The sequence below is a fragment of the Poecilia reticulata genome, chromosome 17, assembly GCF_904066995.2.
Source record: "Poecilia reticulata chromosome 17, P_reticulata-male-v2, whole genome shotgun sequence".
Lineage (NCBI taxonomy): Eukaryota > Metazoa > Chordata > Actinopteri > Cyprinodontiformes > Poeciliidae > Poecilia > Poecilia reticulata.
The window spans coordinates 23,199,855-23,213,585 of record NC_088846.1 but is presented as its reverse complement, the minus strand read 5'-3'; the positions used below and the strand labels follow the sequence as shown (position 1 = coordinate 23,213,585).

Genomic DNA, 13,731 nt, shown 5'->3' with positions numbered 1-13,731 from the left:
ATCAAGTGTTAGCTTTGTGTCCAGTCATGACTTCTCCTTTTCAGGCTAAATTTTCTGGTCCATATACGGTCCTGGAGAGGGTTTCTGACCAGAACTATTTAATATCAATGCCAGAGCGGAGAAAGAAAAACCAGTTGTGTCATGTTAACACGTTAAAAGCATATTATGCTCATGACGTTTTATTTCAGCCTCATGGCGTTACCCCGGTGTGTACCGTAAACAGCCTTGATGGAGGCAGCGAGACCTTCAGCACCACGGATAGCGCAGTGTCACCTGTGAGGAATGACGGCGGTACAGATGAGTTGGACAGCGTTCTGATTCATGGGCGTCTTAACATGGATATTCAATACATTAAAGGGAAAAACGATGTAAAAGCCGATGCGTTATCTCGCGCTCTAGTTTAGTAGTTTGTTTTGTGCTCTTTTCTCTTTATTTCCTTTTCTTGTCCTTAAAAGAGCTTCTGAGTGCACCAGTTGCTGGTTTGGAAAGTGGAGTAGGGAGAAGAAAACCTGGGCATTACATATCTACTTTGCTAAGTACGACTGGTGAAAATGGTGGCTGTGTTTGTTTACGCACGGTGAGTTAGGCAGGAGCAGGGTTCCTTGTAGGAACCTGCTTTTTATGGGTGGGGGTGTGACGGCCCTGGGCCTTGTAGGCTGGTCTTGTTGTCCCTCTTTGTGCTCCTCCCATTTGCAGGTGTGCCTGATCGGGTGATTGGAGTGCAGGATACTTGAAGCTGGCTGTCTCCGTCTTTCAGCGGCGCTGGGTGGCTCGTAGCTGGTCGTTGGTCACTGGTCGTTGGTGGTTTGTCGCCTGTGGCTTGACGCCTGTGGCCCTCAGCGTCCATTCTGCAGAGGCAATGGTAGTTGCCAGGCTCCAGCTCCCCGTCTTTTGCACTTTTGAGTTTCTTTTGTTTTGATAGTTGTTTTTTGTTAATAAACATTTACTTTATTCCACTTTAACCATGGTATGGTTTCATGTTTTTTGTTACGACCCTGAGCCAGTCGTAACATATGGCATTTTTAATATAACTCATAATATGGGGGAAATTTTATATAAAAAATTGCGTATTATTGCATATTATAAGAGAAACTGCCAATGTTCCACTGGCAGTTTCTTTTTTTATTTATTTATAGTTAAATGTTATTTATCTACTTGTATTTTTCTACTTTTAATATGATATAAATGTCTTGTTCAAGTGGCAGATTATTTCAGTTATAATTAGTACTTTTTCAACAAAATTAAGGACTTAACTTAAAAAAGCTCATATTATCTTGCTGAAAAGCTACTTAGAAGTTAGTTTAGTTTCATTTCAAGTGTATTTGCAGTAGAAACCAGACAAAAAGAAGAAACAAACAAACTTGTTTTTGCAGTGCATGATAACCAGACTACAAAATGCAGTATTCAACAAATAAAAACAGTATATGGCAACACAGAGAGACATTCACATTAGTATCAGACATGAAACACAGCGAGGGTGGAGGTTCCCAGGGCGGAGTGTCAAAAAGCGATCCCCATTAGAGTCAGAGGCAGCGGGTGTCACCCTCAAACCCCTCCCAGACGAGGCGACCGCAGAGGCTGCCTGTCTGCCTCCTCCGAGGAACTCAATCAGCTCATGGCGGGGGAAAATAAAGCCAGCTCATCGTCCCAAGATAAAAAAAAAAACGCTCCGCTCAGTTTACCCTCATGAAATATTTACCGTCTCTTGCTGGGGAGATTTCCATTCTGATGGAACACCAGGCGCAATTAAGCCAAATTATGAAAATACATCTCCCAATGCCAGGTCACTGATGCTCAGGAGGGAAAACGGGGGTGAGGGGGAGGCTGAGGTTGGCTCCAAGCAGACTGAGCTGGACCAAAACCTGTGACTCCTCTGTCCTTTTAGCTAGTAGGCTAATGCGCATTTGAAAAGGCAGACAATTCATTACAGGTGCATCTGGAAAATAAAGATTCAAGAACGAATACAGGGAGGTTAAAGAGGCGATTTGAGAGCTCCTTTTAGTGTGGAAGAGGGAAGCGACGCTCTCAATCATCAGTCATCCAGGACATGATGGTTCCATTCATCTAAGTGCTGTGGCAGGCCGCAGGCTGTTTGTCTAGCGTAAAAAGGCCCCGCAGACACCACACAAGGACATATTTCTGCACGGAGTCCTAGAGATTAGCGATTTCACCGAGAAGCAGCTTTAATATGCTAAAAATATGCCCCATCCTTCAGGTGCGGATGGACGCACGTCTCAGAGATGGATTGGCCCGCTGCGCTCAGGTCCTGATCAGATTCAGTGTCCCTCTGAAGGATGCGGGTTTCGCTCTTCAAATTTAAAAACAAATCATCCTCAAAGCAAATGGCTGTAAAAAAGCACACCGCACAAGGATCTGCACCCCGAAAACCTTCTCACATTTCGTCACATTACTGGGAATAAAATGTTCTTACTGGGATAGTAAGTAGAAGTTGACTGTAAAGTGCAAAAAAACCTTGTACAATCTGAAAAGTGTGGCATGCATTTTGTACCCCGCATCTCAATACTTTGCGGAACAACATTTAGCTGCAAAATACATTCAACATCAATCAAATTTCTAACCTAGCCACAGACTATTAATGCCTGAACTTTGACTAGGCCAGTGTGAGTGATCTATAATGTAAGTTTGGGATTGATGTTGTAATGAGAAGGTTAACTTCCAACGTAGGCTCAAGTGTTTTGCAGCTTCTAACAGGTTTTCTGGAATTTATCTTAAGTCAACTGGAAGTGGTTTCCCTGGCAGCATGATGCTGCCACCACCAGCATGTTTCATAGAGAAGAATGGGTGTGTTCACCTCACATTTTGTTTTGCATGTTGTTCAAAACGGTTCATTTTAGTTTCATCTCACCAGAGAGCCTTCTTTCTCTAGTGGATGGATGCTAGTTGTTCATTAGGCGTCTTCTGAAGTTGAAATACAGTCAATACAAACCCACTTTTGTTATTTAATTACATTTTTTCAACCATTAATGTTTTTGCTGCCACTTCATAATCATGAGCTATTTTGTTTTATCCAGTCATACATTGTATTTTGTCCTCATATCATAAGAAAATATAAAAAATTGAACTTTTTAAGGCCTTGCATGCGATCTGGATTCTTAATTTAATACTCAAAGCGACGACAGCTTAAACGTGGGACTAACGCTCCTGAAATTCACCCTCGAAGTAAAAAAGAGATGCGGTTTTTGCTGTACTTTGCTTCACTGCACCTGCAGGTAGCTATTTCCTCCATTATGCTGAATTTATTCCCACTGGCAGAGATCCAACTTAGCATGTTTTTAATTACAGGCTAACTTCTGATCTGCAGTCCCAGAACAGTTTGCCTCCTGTGCTGTTACTTTTTCTGAACCACTTAACCGTAAGTTAAAGGCAGACCACATTCCCTGCAGTCCCTGTAAAGCAGAGTTCTTGACATACAGCATGGTAAGGGTAAAACTGAAGAAGAGGTGTAGAAATTGCTGAAGCAGGCTAGTTTGGCGACTTGTCTTTGCAATAATAAATCACTCACTGGTTTAGAAAAGGGAACACATTCAGACAGAATTGTTGGGACGCTCTGGGTTAAATGTAAAAATATACATTTTGTACTTTTACATTTTTTTATACGAAAAGGAAGATTAGTTTCATAACCTGTTCAGAGTCTATTGTAAAGAAATGTGGTTCAGTGAACCTCCGTCTGTTTGTGCTTCAGTATTTGGAGAGTCAACATTTTTCCGTACAACATGAATCTGTGTGCCTTTGGATTTTTTCTTAGTACGTATCTAAGATATCGGAGAGAAAAAGCAGCTTGGGAAGCTAAAAATATCTTGGTTCAATTCCACTTGACACGCTACTGGCTGGCGTTAGCAAAGCAGCCAATCCAGAAGTGGCATTTATGTTCCTAGGTGCTGATTGGCTGCAACCCAGAATTGGAGATAAGGAAGACTAGTATAGATGTGAAAAGGGTTTCCGCTGTAATGAGTTTTAATGTATATTTGGTGTTTGAACAATTAAAATAAGCAGTTTTAAGTGTTTTTAGACGGGGCCTCAAGTATTTGTGGATTTTAGCTGCTGCAGGGCCAGTTGTGACCCGTGAATATCAACAGTCCACTCTATTTTTAATTAAAACATTTTATTTAAAAGGAATGTGTTCAATTTATATATATAAATAATAACATTTTTTGGTGGAAAATAAAGTGAATTGTGAAAATGCTTAAAAATATGCCTTACTTTTGTGGCAGGTCGCCCTACAATAAGGCTTTATGCAGAAATATGGTGCAATACAGAAACAAAATGTTTGGCAAAAACGGCTTCTTTCAGTTAAAGAACGTATTTTTCTCCATATTTCATCAATATCATTGATTAAGAAGAGAAATAAGCAGGTGAGCAATAGTTAAGTTCATATTTGTACCAAATGGAGGTAGATGAAGGGAAAAAATAGAGGGATGAATTGGCAGAGGGACCAAATTGACCAGAACCCACCGTCAGGACTTTCACAGCCATGTAGATGACGCAAAAATGTTTGCTCTGATGAAACAAGCTGATAACAAGTGCAAGACAATGGCAGCATGGTGGTGTTGATGAATCAGAAGCTTGTTTTCTTCTCTCAAACTGTGCAGCAACGTGCAGGACAATTCACACATGCACATACTTTGTTATAGCTCACTTCCGATCTGCCTTGGAAAAGCTTTTACAAAGTATGAAAGTGTTTTACAGCGTCGCTTTTCTTTGCTTTATAGTCCAGAGTAGAAATAGCAATTTGCAGCTTGCTGACTGCCTTTCGTTCATTTGTTTCTGTAATCTAATAAATCATTTCGCAGTGATAGTAGCTGCTTCTGGACACTGTTAAACACTTTGTAACTTCACAAAACATCTGTTGGTAAATGCCCTTTTCAGATTAAATCAGCAACGTGTGCCATTTACTCTCACAGGATCTTAAAAGTGGCCCACAACTACTACTGATCTGTTAGCTTTCTTTTTATCATTTTCTGAAAATGAACAAAAAAAAAACAAAAACTGAAAAAATACAAAACTCACAAGTAACCAAAAGTATTGGCTTACCTCGTTTATCTGATCCAAAGTTAACGTACAGAATAACAAGAAGCATGGGTCAGAGAGAGATATAGCACAGTGTAAGTCAACAGGTTTAGAGGTGCACTGTAGGCTCCTATCTCATCATCAGAAATGAATGATTAAAAAGGGCATTAACCTCAAGAGAGACGGAGATAGAGGAGACAGCAGAGGGACACAACATTCACAATGGGTTCGCCTGGCCGAGTGAGAATGAGCTCCATCGCACATTTAAAGCACCCAAACAGGCTTTTTTTTTTCTGAAAAAACATCTCAAAATAAACATAATTGTGAAGTGGAAGAGAAATGAATCATGGTTTTCATAAAAAATAAAGTCTGGTATCGGCAGTCACCGTCAGATGTCACCAAATTAGAAAGTAGAGTCCACTTCTGTGTAATTTAATCTCAGCGTAAATTCAGCTGTACTCTGAAGGCCTCAGAGGTTTGTTGGAGAAAAGCAACGAACAAACAGCATCATGAAGATCAACGAGCTCAAGGAGAGAGTTACTGCAAACACATTGCTGCTGCCTAAAGACAGACAGAATGAGCCGTTTTAGGGCGTCCTGTCACTTTAAATCCAAGTAGGCTGCTGCTGGCCACACCCCCCAACTCAACGTTAACACTTGCACATGAAAATGGCTTTGAAAAGCAGAAGTAGAACCTCCTGCACAACTAGCAAGAACGCACAAAGTGATTTCTGGATGGTAAGTCAACAGCAAAACACTTGTCTTTTCAGCAGCCTCTGTTCAGTGAATACAGCGGTAAAACCTGCTGACCAAATATGCTGGAGCTCGTCTTGGGTTGCTAGGTAAAGCTGATTGTGAGTTAACAATTGGGAGGTCTTTGAAACAGCTCAATTAGCAGACATAAAAAAAAATCTAGGTGGTTTTGGAAGCATTTGGGTTGTATTTTAGAAGCAGTTGTGACCCAAATGGAAGTACAAAAAATGTGCAAAACAATTTTAATTAAAGGTTTATTTTATTTAGTTGTATTATGTGTGCCTAGAAACTAACACTCCTAGTTGCTCATCTAGTTAATGAAACATGGTGGTGGAAGCGTCATCCTGAGGTGATGCTTTTCTCCAGGAGGAAAAGAGATGCTGGCTGATTTAGTAGTGAGATCGATTGAGTAAAGTGCAGCGCGATGATGAAGAAAGTCTCTTAGAGGATGCAGTTCTGAAAAACTTCATTCCACTTCACAGCTTTGCATTACTTTGAGTTGTTCTGTCATGTCAAATCACAATCAAATGAAATGAAATTTACGATTGTAATGTGACAAAAAGTGAAAAAGTTCTAAACAAACTAATACGCTGTTATTTTATTTTAACAGCCACTTCTTTGATGTGGCTATCTTTTAATATCCGTGCGATGGGGGTGTTTGAGGCAAAGCTCTATTATTTTCTTCCCCAGTCATGAGGGCGAAGAGCGAAGTGAATCACTGATGAATCTGGACCACATATAGCTTGCAAGGTGGGAAACGAAAGGAGAGTAAGGAACAGAGGAGGTGTGAATAAGAAAACCGCAGAAAATAACGAACAAGCGAAATGATCTGAAAATGTGAGCAAAGATGTGAGGCGAGTCATTAAAAACGGGAGGATCTGGAAGGAGAAAGGTGACGATGATGATTTCAGTTTGAAGGAAGAGGCCGCAACAGCAGATAAAAACGCCACTGTGATGCAGGACAGATGCAGATAAGATAGCGAAGACGGATGATTTAAAAAGTTTAGCCTGAAGCCGCTTTGTAAAGGCTGGCTGGTGGGGGTGCGGAGGGACGGCGAGGAGGCTGGAGTGCCGCCAAAGCCCCGCCACCCTCCCACGCTAATGAGAGAAAACAAGAATGATGCTCTGCTGGGGCAAAATCCTTTGTTTTGGTGTCAGATTACAGGTGGTGTTGCGAGAGAGTGCGCTTGGCTGCCTTCAGTGGGCCCCAGTCAGACCCGCTTCAGGTGGAGGAGGGGTCCTTACAGAGCATGTGGAGACGGAGGGAGGGAGGCTACAGGTGAGTCTACAGCAGCGGTGTCAAACTCATTTTCATAAAGATCCCGAATGTTCTGGAGGGCCGATTGTGTCAGAATGCATCGATAAAACCCATTAACAAACCGATACAATATCAATAAGTAGCTGTCTTTGCATTCAATGAATATTTCTTCAAATGAAATAATATCAAACATCTTTTTGTATTGATCAGACCCTCCAGGATTCCACTATTGTCTTTGTGATTTTTTTGCTATCAAAATCTGATTTTGTGTTGCTGATTTATAAAAAATTTGCGAGAAATTCTGCAATATTTGCGCTCATGTATAACGGAAAAGTGACTATTTCTTTCTCGCCATCAGAGTTGTGTAGTTACTCAATTACAATTACTTGACTAACGTTTTTGAAAAACAATTTACTTTTAGGAGTGTTTTCAATTCTGCTGCACTTTTTACTTTTACTTGAGTAATTTTATTAAGTATTTCTACTCTTACTTTGGTAAAATTTCTCGATTTTCTACCCACTGAATGAAAAACAAACATGACACAGAAACACACCTGCAGTTTTTGTTAAAGTTTTATAAGTTTTCTTATTGACAGAAACTAATTTCGATTTTTTTTTTCTTTTACCTGATTTTGTTATTTTTGTGACTTATTTGAATTATTGTCATTTTGGTACTTAAAATACCAAAATTTCCACTTAACTTTATAGTTTGGTCTGTCTCATTGCGGAATTCTTAAATATTAAATGATTCATGTTTTCATCAGTTACTCACTACTTAAGGAGACTTTTTAACCAAATACTTTTTTACTCTTACTTGAGAAATTTCTTAGCTACTTTTTACTTTCATTTGTGTCAAACTACATTGAAGTAGTGTTATTCTTACTTGAGAACAATTTTTGGGTACTCTGCGCAGCTCTGAGTCGCCATATCGACCACGAACTATAACTTAAGCTGAAGTAGTAGAAGAAGTAAGATATACTGCCACCATCAGGTGGGGGATAGTCACTTAAATACAATGTTTTTGACTATTTTAGCAGAAAATTTGCAATAAAATCAAAATTATGCACTGCCGTAAAAAAAAAAATAAAAAAATGCAGGAGTCTGTTGATTTTGCATGAATTTCCATAACCGTGAAAAACTGGCGGGACTGATTTTTTTTTTTTTCTGCATGCAGGTAAAAACTGCTTTGATTTGATTGATTAAATAATATTTAATCAAATAATAAATTAATTAAATTTAATATTTAAGCACTTTAAGTGTTATTTATGTGTCCCTTTGGAGTCTGGAAGGCCACATAAAAATCTATGGCGGGCCAGATTTGGCCCCTGGGCCTCGAGTTTGACGCATGTGGCCTACAGCATCAGAACATCACAACACAAGAATGAACACACGACACATGTGGCCTACAGTATTAGAACACACTCACTCACTCACTCACTCACTCACTCACTCACTCACTCACTCACTCACTCACTCACTCACTCACTCACTCACTCACTCACTCACTCACTCACTCACTCACTCACTCACTCACTCACTCACTCACTCACTCACTCACTCACTCACTCACTCACTCACTCACTCACTCACTCACTCACTCACTCACTCACTCACCACATTGCTCTGAACAGCAAGGAACATCAAAACAAAACACAACACAAAAACTGCGACGGGGCACATTAACAATTCATCAAAAAAGTGAATCTGGAGGGGGGAACAAACCAGTTCTGCTGCATGCTACAAACCAGACACAAACAAAGAAGAAAAAAAGACTGCACGCAGTGACACAGATGAAGCCTTGTTTTAGGCTGTTAAACACCAAAGAACCTCTGAGGAGATGTTAGCAGCGTCTTATGGGGAAGGGCGGCGGCGGCGGCGGCGGCGGCGGCGGCAGCCGGGCTGCGTCCTACCTCGTACTCCTCCTTGAAGCCGTAGCCCTCGGCGCACTTCATCTGGGTGATGTGCTGCAGGAGGTCGGCGACGCGGATCGCCGGGTGCAGCTGACCCGTCTGGTAAGGCACGTCCACCGGCTCCCGCTTCCTCAGGGAGTGAGTGTGCGACTGCACCAGGCTGCTGGTGTCGCTGCCCATGTTCTGGCTCTCGTCTGCCGGGAAGCGAGGGGCAAGAAAACAGAGACAGGACAAGGAACTTGAGGACAGAGGAAGAGGAGCTGAACACGCATCGGTGGATTACATCTGGGTGACATGAGGCTTGAAGCAGTAAATGATAAAAGATTTCTTATAATTTAGACATGAAGTTCCTTGCAAAAGTACGACAAAGTGTTAAGGCCACACTAAGAAAATAAAAAATATAAACTTGTGAAAATAAAGTTGTACGAGAGTGAAGTCGAAATAATGCAAGCATAAATTTGTAGTATAATATTATGACTTTATTCTAGTGATGTTGACTTTGTAGTGCTATTTTGACTTTGTTACTGTGATATGATGACTTTAATCTTGTAATACCATGACTTTATTGTTGTAATATGACTTTATTCTGGAAATATTATGACTTTATTCTCATAAGATTGACTTTATTCTCATATTATTACGACTTTACTCTATAATACTATGGCTATATTCTCGTAAAGTTTATGTTTTTTACGTATTTAAGTTTTTCTTAGTGTAGTGCTGTAATACTCTGTTGTACAAAATTCCTCATACAACTTAAAACGTTTTTTTTGAGTCGTCACGTTTCAACGTCAAGTTTCAACCACAAACTTTATCAGGATCTTGGAGTGCATAATTGTAAAATGGAAACAAAAAGAGACATGATTTAAAACATTGTTTCTGAAAATTGTGACATGCATCTGAGTTTTACCTTTCATTGCAGTTAAACCCTAAAGTTTTGCAGTTTTCACACATTATTTTTTGCAAAGTAGCTCAAGCTCTATCAGATTGGACGGAGAGCAACTGTGAATATTCAGATTCAAGCTTTTGCCATAAATTCTCAATTACGCTTTGTCCAAACCGTTCCACGGTATTTCTAGTGAAGTTTTTAGTTCTTTCCATCCTGCTCCCCATATTGTCTGGCCATCATCCCTGTTGCAGATGAAGCATATTCCATTTCCTCCACACAGTTTTTGCATTTCACCCACAAAGTGCAATGCTGGTCTTGTCTGACCACCACATTCCCACAGCATGATGCTGCCACCACCACCGTGTTTCTTAACTCAAATGCAAAGTGGGACTGAATAATTCAAATGCATGGCACACTTTCAAACTTTTCTTTGTAAACAACTATGTCTCGTTTTCCTTCCATTTCACAATTAAACGCCGCTTTGTGTTGGTCTTCAAAGAAATAAAATAAAATAAAAATCCTAACAAAATGTTGAAGTTTGTGGTTGCAATGTGACAGGCTGTGAAAGTTCAAAGGCTTGGAATATTTTTGCAAGGCGCTGTATACATAAGCAGATTTAGGTTTCGTCACTTTTCAGATTGCTTTATGTTCCATACACAGATGGTACATTATCTCATTTACTGTTAAGCATTATGTCACCACCCTCCAGATTGACAAACAACTCTCGGCTAGTAATCTGTTTGTTATGGATGGTCACAACAACACAACATCATTGAGTAATAGGATGAGTCATGTGGTGGGAAGGTTCAGGTCCATCTGTCTTATTGTAGCTGGAAAACACTGTCCTCTATAAGGCCCTTTGGGTAAGACGCTAGCACCGCTGCCCTTTTAAACATGGCGTCTGTAAGAATAAGGCATGTTTGGGCCACAACTGTGAGAAACAGCAGATTTTTGTAAAAAAAAATTGTCATGAAGATGCTGCAAAAACAACAGGTTTACTTCAGTTTACTGGCAGAACAGTACGCTGGTTTGGGCTGCGGCTCATACTGAGAACCAGAGTCCGTTCCAGCTCTTTCATACTGTCCTCCAGTCGGTGGCAGAAATGAGGCACAAATGCTTTTGGGGGGAGCCAGCGGATGATGGAGGGTGTCCAAAAACATGGAGGAAGATGTGAGGAGGAGAGGGTGCAGTGGGGGCCACAGTGAGCATGTTGCAGCAAGCACCATCAGAAGCATCACAAAGACACAACGTGGATTCAACCCCTGCCACCCAAACTCCCCTTGAACCATGGAAAATATTAAAAAGAAATCTAAATATTACATTTAATTAAAAACTAAATCATAGAAAGAACCCAGGAAGGGACACGGAGATGGGAGGAGAATGCATGGGGTGATGCTGCCATGGGGCAAATGTATGTAATTCGTCCATGCTAAGCTAATGGTGGCTTGGTGGTGAGATGCTAACATGTCCACTTGTCATGCAATCAACGTCAGAATGTCAGAAGCAGCCGGTTGTCGGCTTACTGTCTGAGTAAAAGAAAAAACACCGCCTCCTTCCCCCAACCCAGGGGCCACTTGGGAAAACTTACCATTAATGGGCACTTTTTAGATAGCAGATACATTAGAGGTTACGTATGTAAAGAGAAAGAGAGGAGAAGAGACAGGAGAGAGGGGATAAGCAACAATACAGCATGAGAACCTGTTACAGTAGAGTGTTTTAGAGCTACGCTAAAGGGCAAGATCACATGCCAGCTTTGTCCAAACCGCCTGTGTACAGTGCCTTGCAAAAGTATTCAAACCCCTTAGGCTTATTCTTTTTAATATCGTCTCACATTAAAACCACAAACCTCAACGTGTATTATTGGGGATTTTAGGCAAAGTAGTGTATATTTATGAAATGGAAGGAAAATGACATGGTTTTCAACTCTGTCTGACAAAAATCTGAAAAGTGTGTCATGCTTTTTTGTTTTCAGCTACCCCCCCTCTTTCCCTCCTCTTCTCTGATAACCCTATTAACCAGACTCTTAATAAATAGAGTCCACCTCTGCAAGTATTCGGGGCAGATGAAACCAAAACTGAACGTTTTTGGCACCCATGCAAAAGGCTTTGTGCAGGGGAAAGCCGGCACATCCTACTGGTGAAGGATGGTGGTGGCAGCATCATGCTGTGAGGAAGCTTTTTTTTTTCCCCAGAAAGGAAAGGGAATCTGTCCAGAGGTGGGAGGATACAGACTTGAAGCTGGGGCTGAGGTTTATCTTCTAGCACAAGGGTCTGGCAACCTTTACAGCCCAAAGAGCAATTTTTACTTTCAGTCCAGCTATAAAAAACAAACTGGCTTAGAGAAGGAAATCTGTGTTGTAACTGTAAAGTGCGGCTATTTTATTCCTATTTTTAGGTTTTAATAAAGAAAAACATAAAAGATGATAACTGTGTTTTTCTACGGGATGTTGCTATAGTGACATAATTTCCAGCCAATAATAAGAAAAAGAAAGATCTAAAAAATGACTGGTACTTTTAATGTTATTCTGTTGTGGAAATTAAATGAAATTATTCCATGAAACAACAACAACAACATAAAAACCCCTGAAACATTCTTTTAAAATGCATTTGTTTTTATGTTTATTTTTGAAAACTTCAGTTGCTTCATTTTTTGTCAGGTTTTAAGAGCCCTGGTGGAAGATGCATAGAGCCACTTGAGGCCCCAGAGCCGCAGGTTGCAAACCCCTGTTCTAGCAGGACAACGGCCCTGAATGGTTTCGGTCAACGTATATTCATGTGTTTGAATGGCCTAGTCAAAGTCCAGATCCACATCCACCAAAAATTCTGTGGCAAATCTTAAAAATGTGTGTTAAGATGTGATCTCCATTTAATCCTGACAGAGCTTGAGGTGTTTTGTAAATCAAGTTAGGCAATAATTTCAGTTTTTACATAAGGAGCATAACATAAAAAGGTGGCTCCACAAAGTATTCACTCTGGGTTCTGGATTCAAAAAATGTCTTTGTTTTGAAATTATCAATAGTAAAAAAAATAAAGAATAAATAAACCCAAGTGTCATCTTTCGTCCAGTTATGAACAATAACTATGCTTTGTTAGTTTATCAAATAAAAATCCAATCAAATACACTGGTGTTTGTGGTTGCAACGTGACAAAGTGGGAAACATTTTAAGGGGTGTGAATACTATTTCAAGCCACAGCAGAAAGCCAAATAAAGACGGGGGAGGATGCTGAGTGGATTGATGGCACAATTTCAAGAGTGCAAGACATAAATAATAATAAAAAAAAGAAGAAAATCAACAAAAGAAAATAAGGAAGTCGTAAATTTCAGGGAGAGAATAACCATGATTGTATTTGGAATTTGTTTCAGATGTCTGACTTACATATTTTAATGAAGCCAACAGAGTATTCTGACATTATGTTTTATTTTTCTCCACTAATTGCTATAATTATATTTGCGTGTGCTCTGTGGAAACACCTGCATTTGCAAGTTTTTTTCTTTAAAATTAATGTCTAAAATAACGCCTAAGGAAGAAGAAGAAAAAGTCTCATGTGATCTAATCAGTTCTGATAGTTCACCTCGTCTGACGAGACGACGCTGCGACTGAACGTGTCACAACTGGAAGCTTGCAACCTTTTCGAGGGGCCGCGGCGATGTGATGCTAATCGCTTTGCGCTTCATTAAATGTGGAACTAACATAAAGCAGCTGTCACGCGGCGCAGTGATGAAACATACTGCTTTAATTTGCACTGGGCTGGAAGTAATGATAAAAATATATATTGTAAAAAAAAAAAAAAACAACTCAACAGTTGGTTTGGTGCTTAAAAATGCACAAATGATTGCGTGTTACTCATTGCGTCTTTGTTCTGTGGCCTTGAGTGTTTAATTATTACGGTTCCAG

At 40.2% G+C, this 13,731-nt stretch overlaps 1 protein-coding gene across 7 annotated transcripts in view; it reads right to left on the bottom strand.

Annotated features, from left to right (window-relative positions):
* The window catches only part of LOC103479737 (protein tyrosine phosphatase receptor type M), a 205,657-nt gene that overhangs the window by 42,175 nt on the left and 149,751 nt on the right, over positions 1 to 13,731 (bottom strand). For 3 of the 7 annotated variants that reach the window (XM_008434350.3, XM_008434348.3, XM_008434354.3), the window contains 3 exons: positions 11,425 to 11,436; positions 8,948 to 9,141; positions 5,053 to 5,061 (listed from right to left, as the gene is read on the bottom strand). In XM_008434350.3, coding sequence (XP_008432572.1) covers positions 5,053 to 5,061; positions 8,948 to 9,141; positions 11,425 to 11,436 — 215 coding nt within the window. The remainder of the gene's footprint in view (positions 1 to 5,052; positions 5,062 to 8,947; positions 9,142 to 11,424; positions 11,437 to 13,731) is intronic. The other 4 variants (XM_008434351.3, XM_008434356.3, XM_008434353.3 and 1 more) reach the window with 2 other exon arrangements.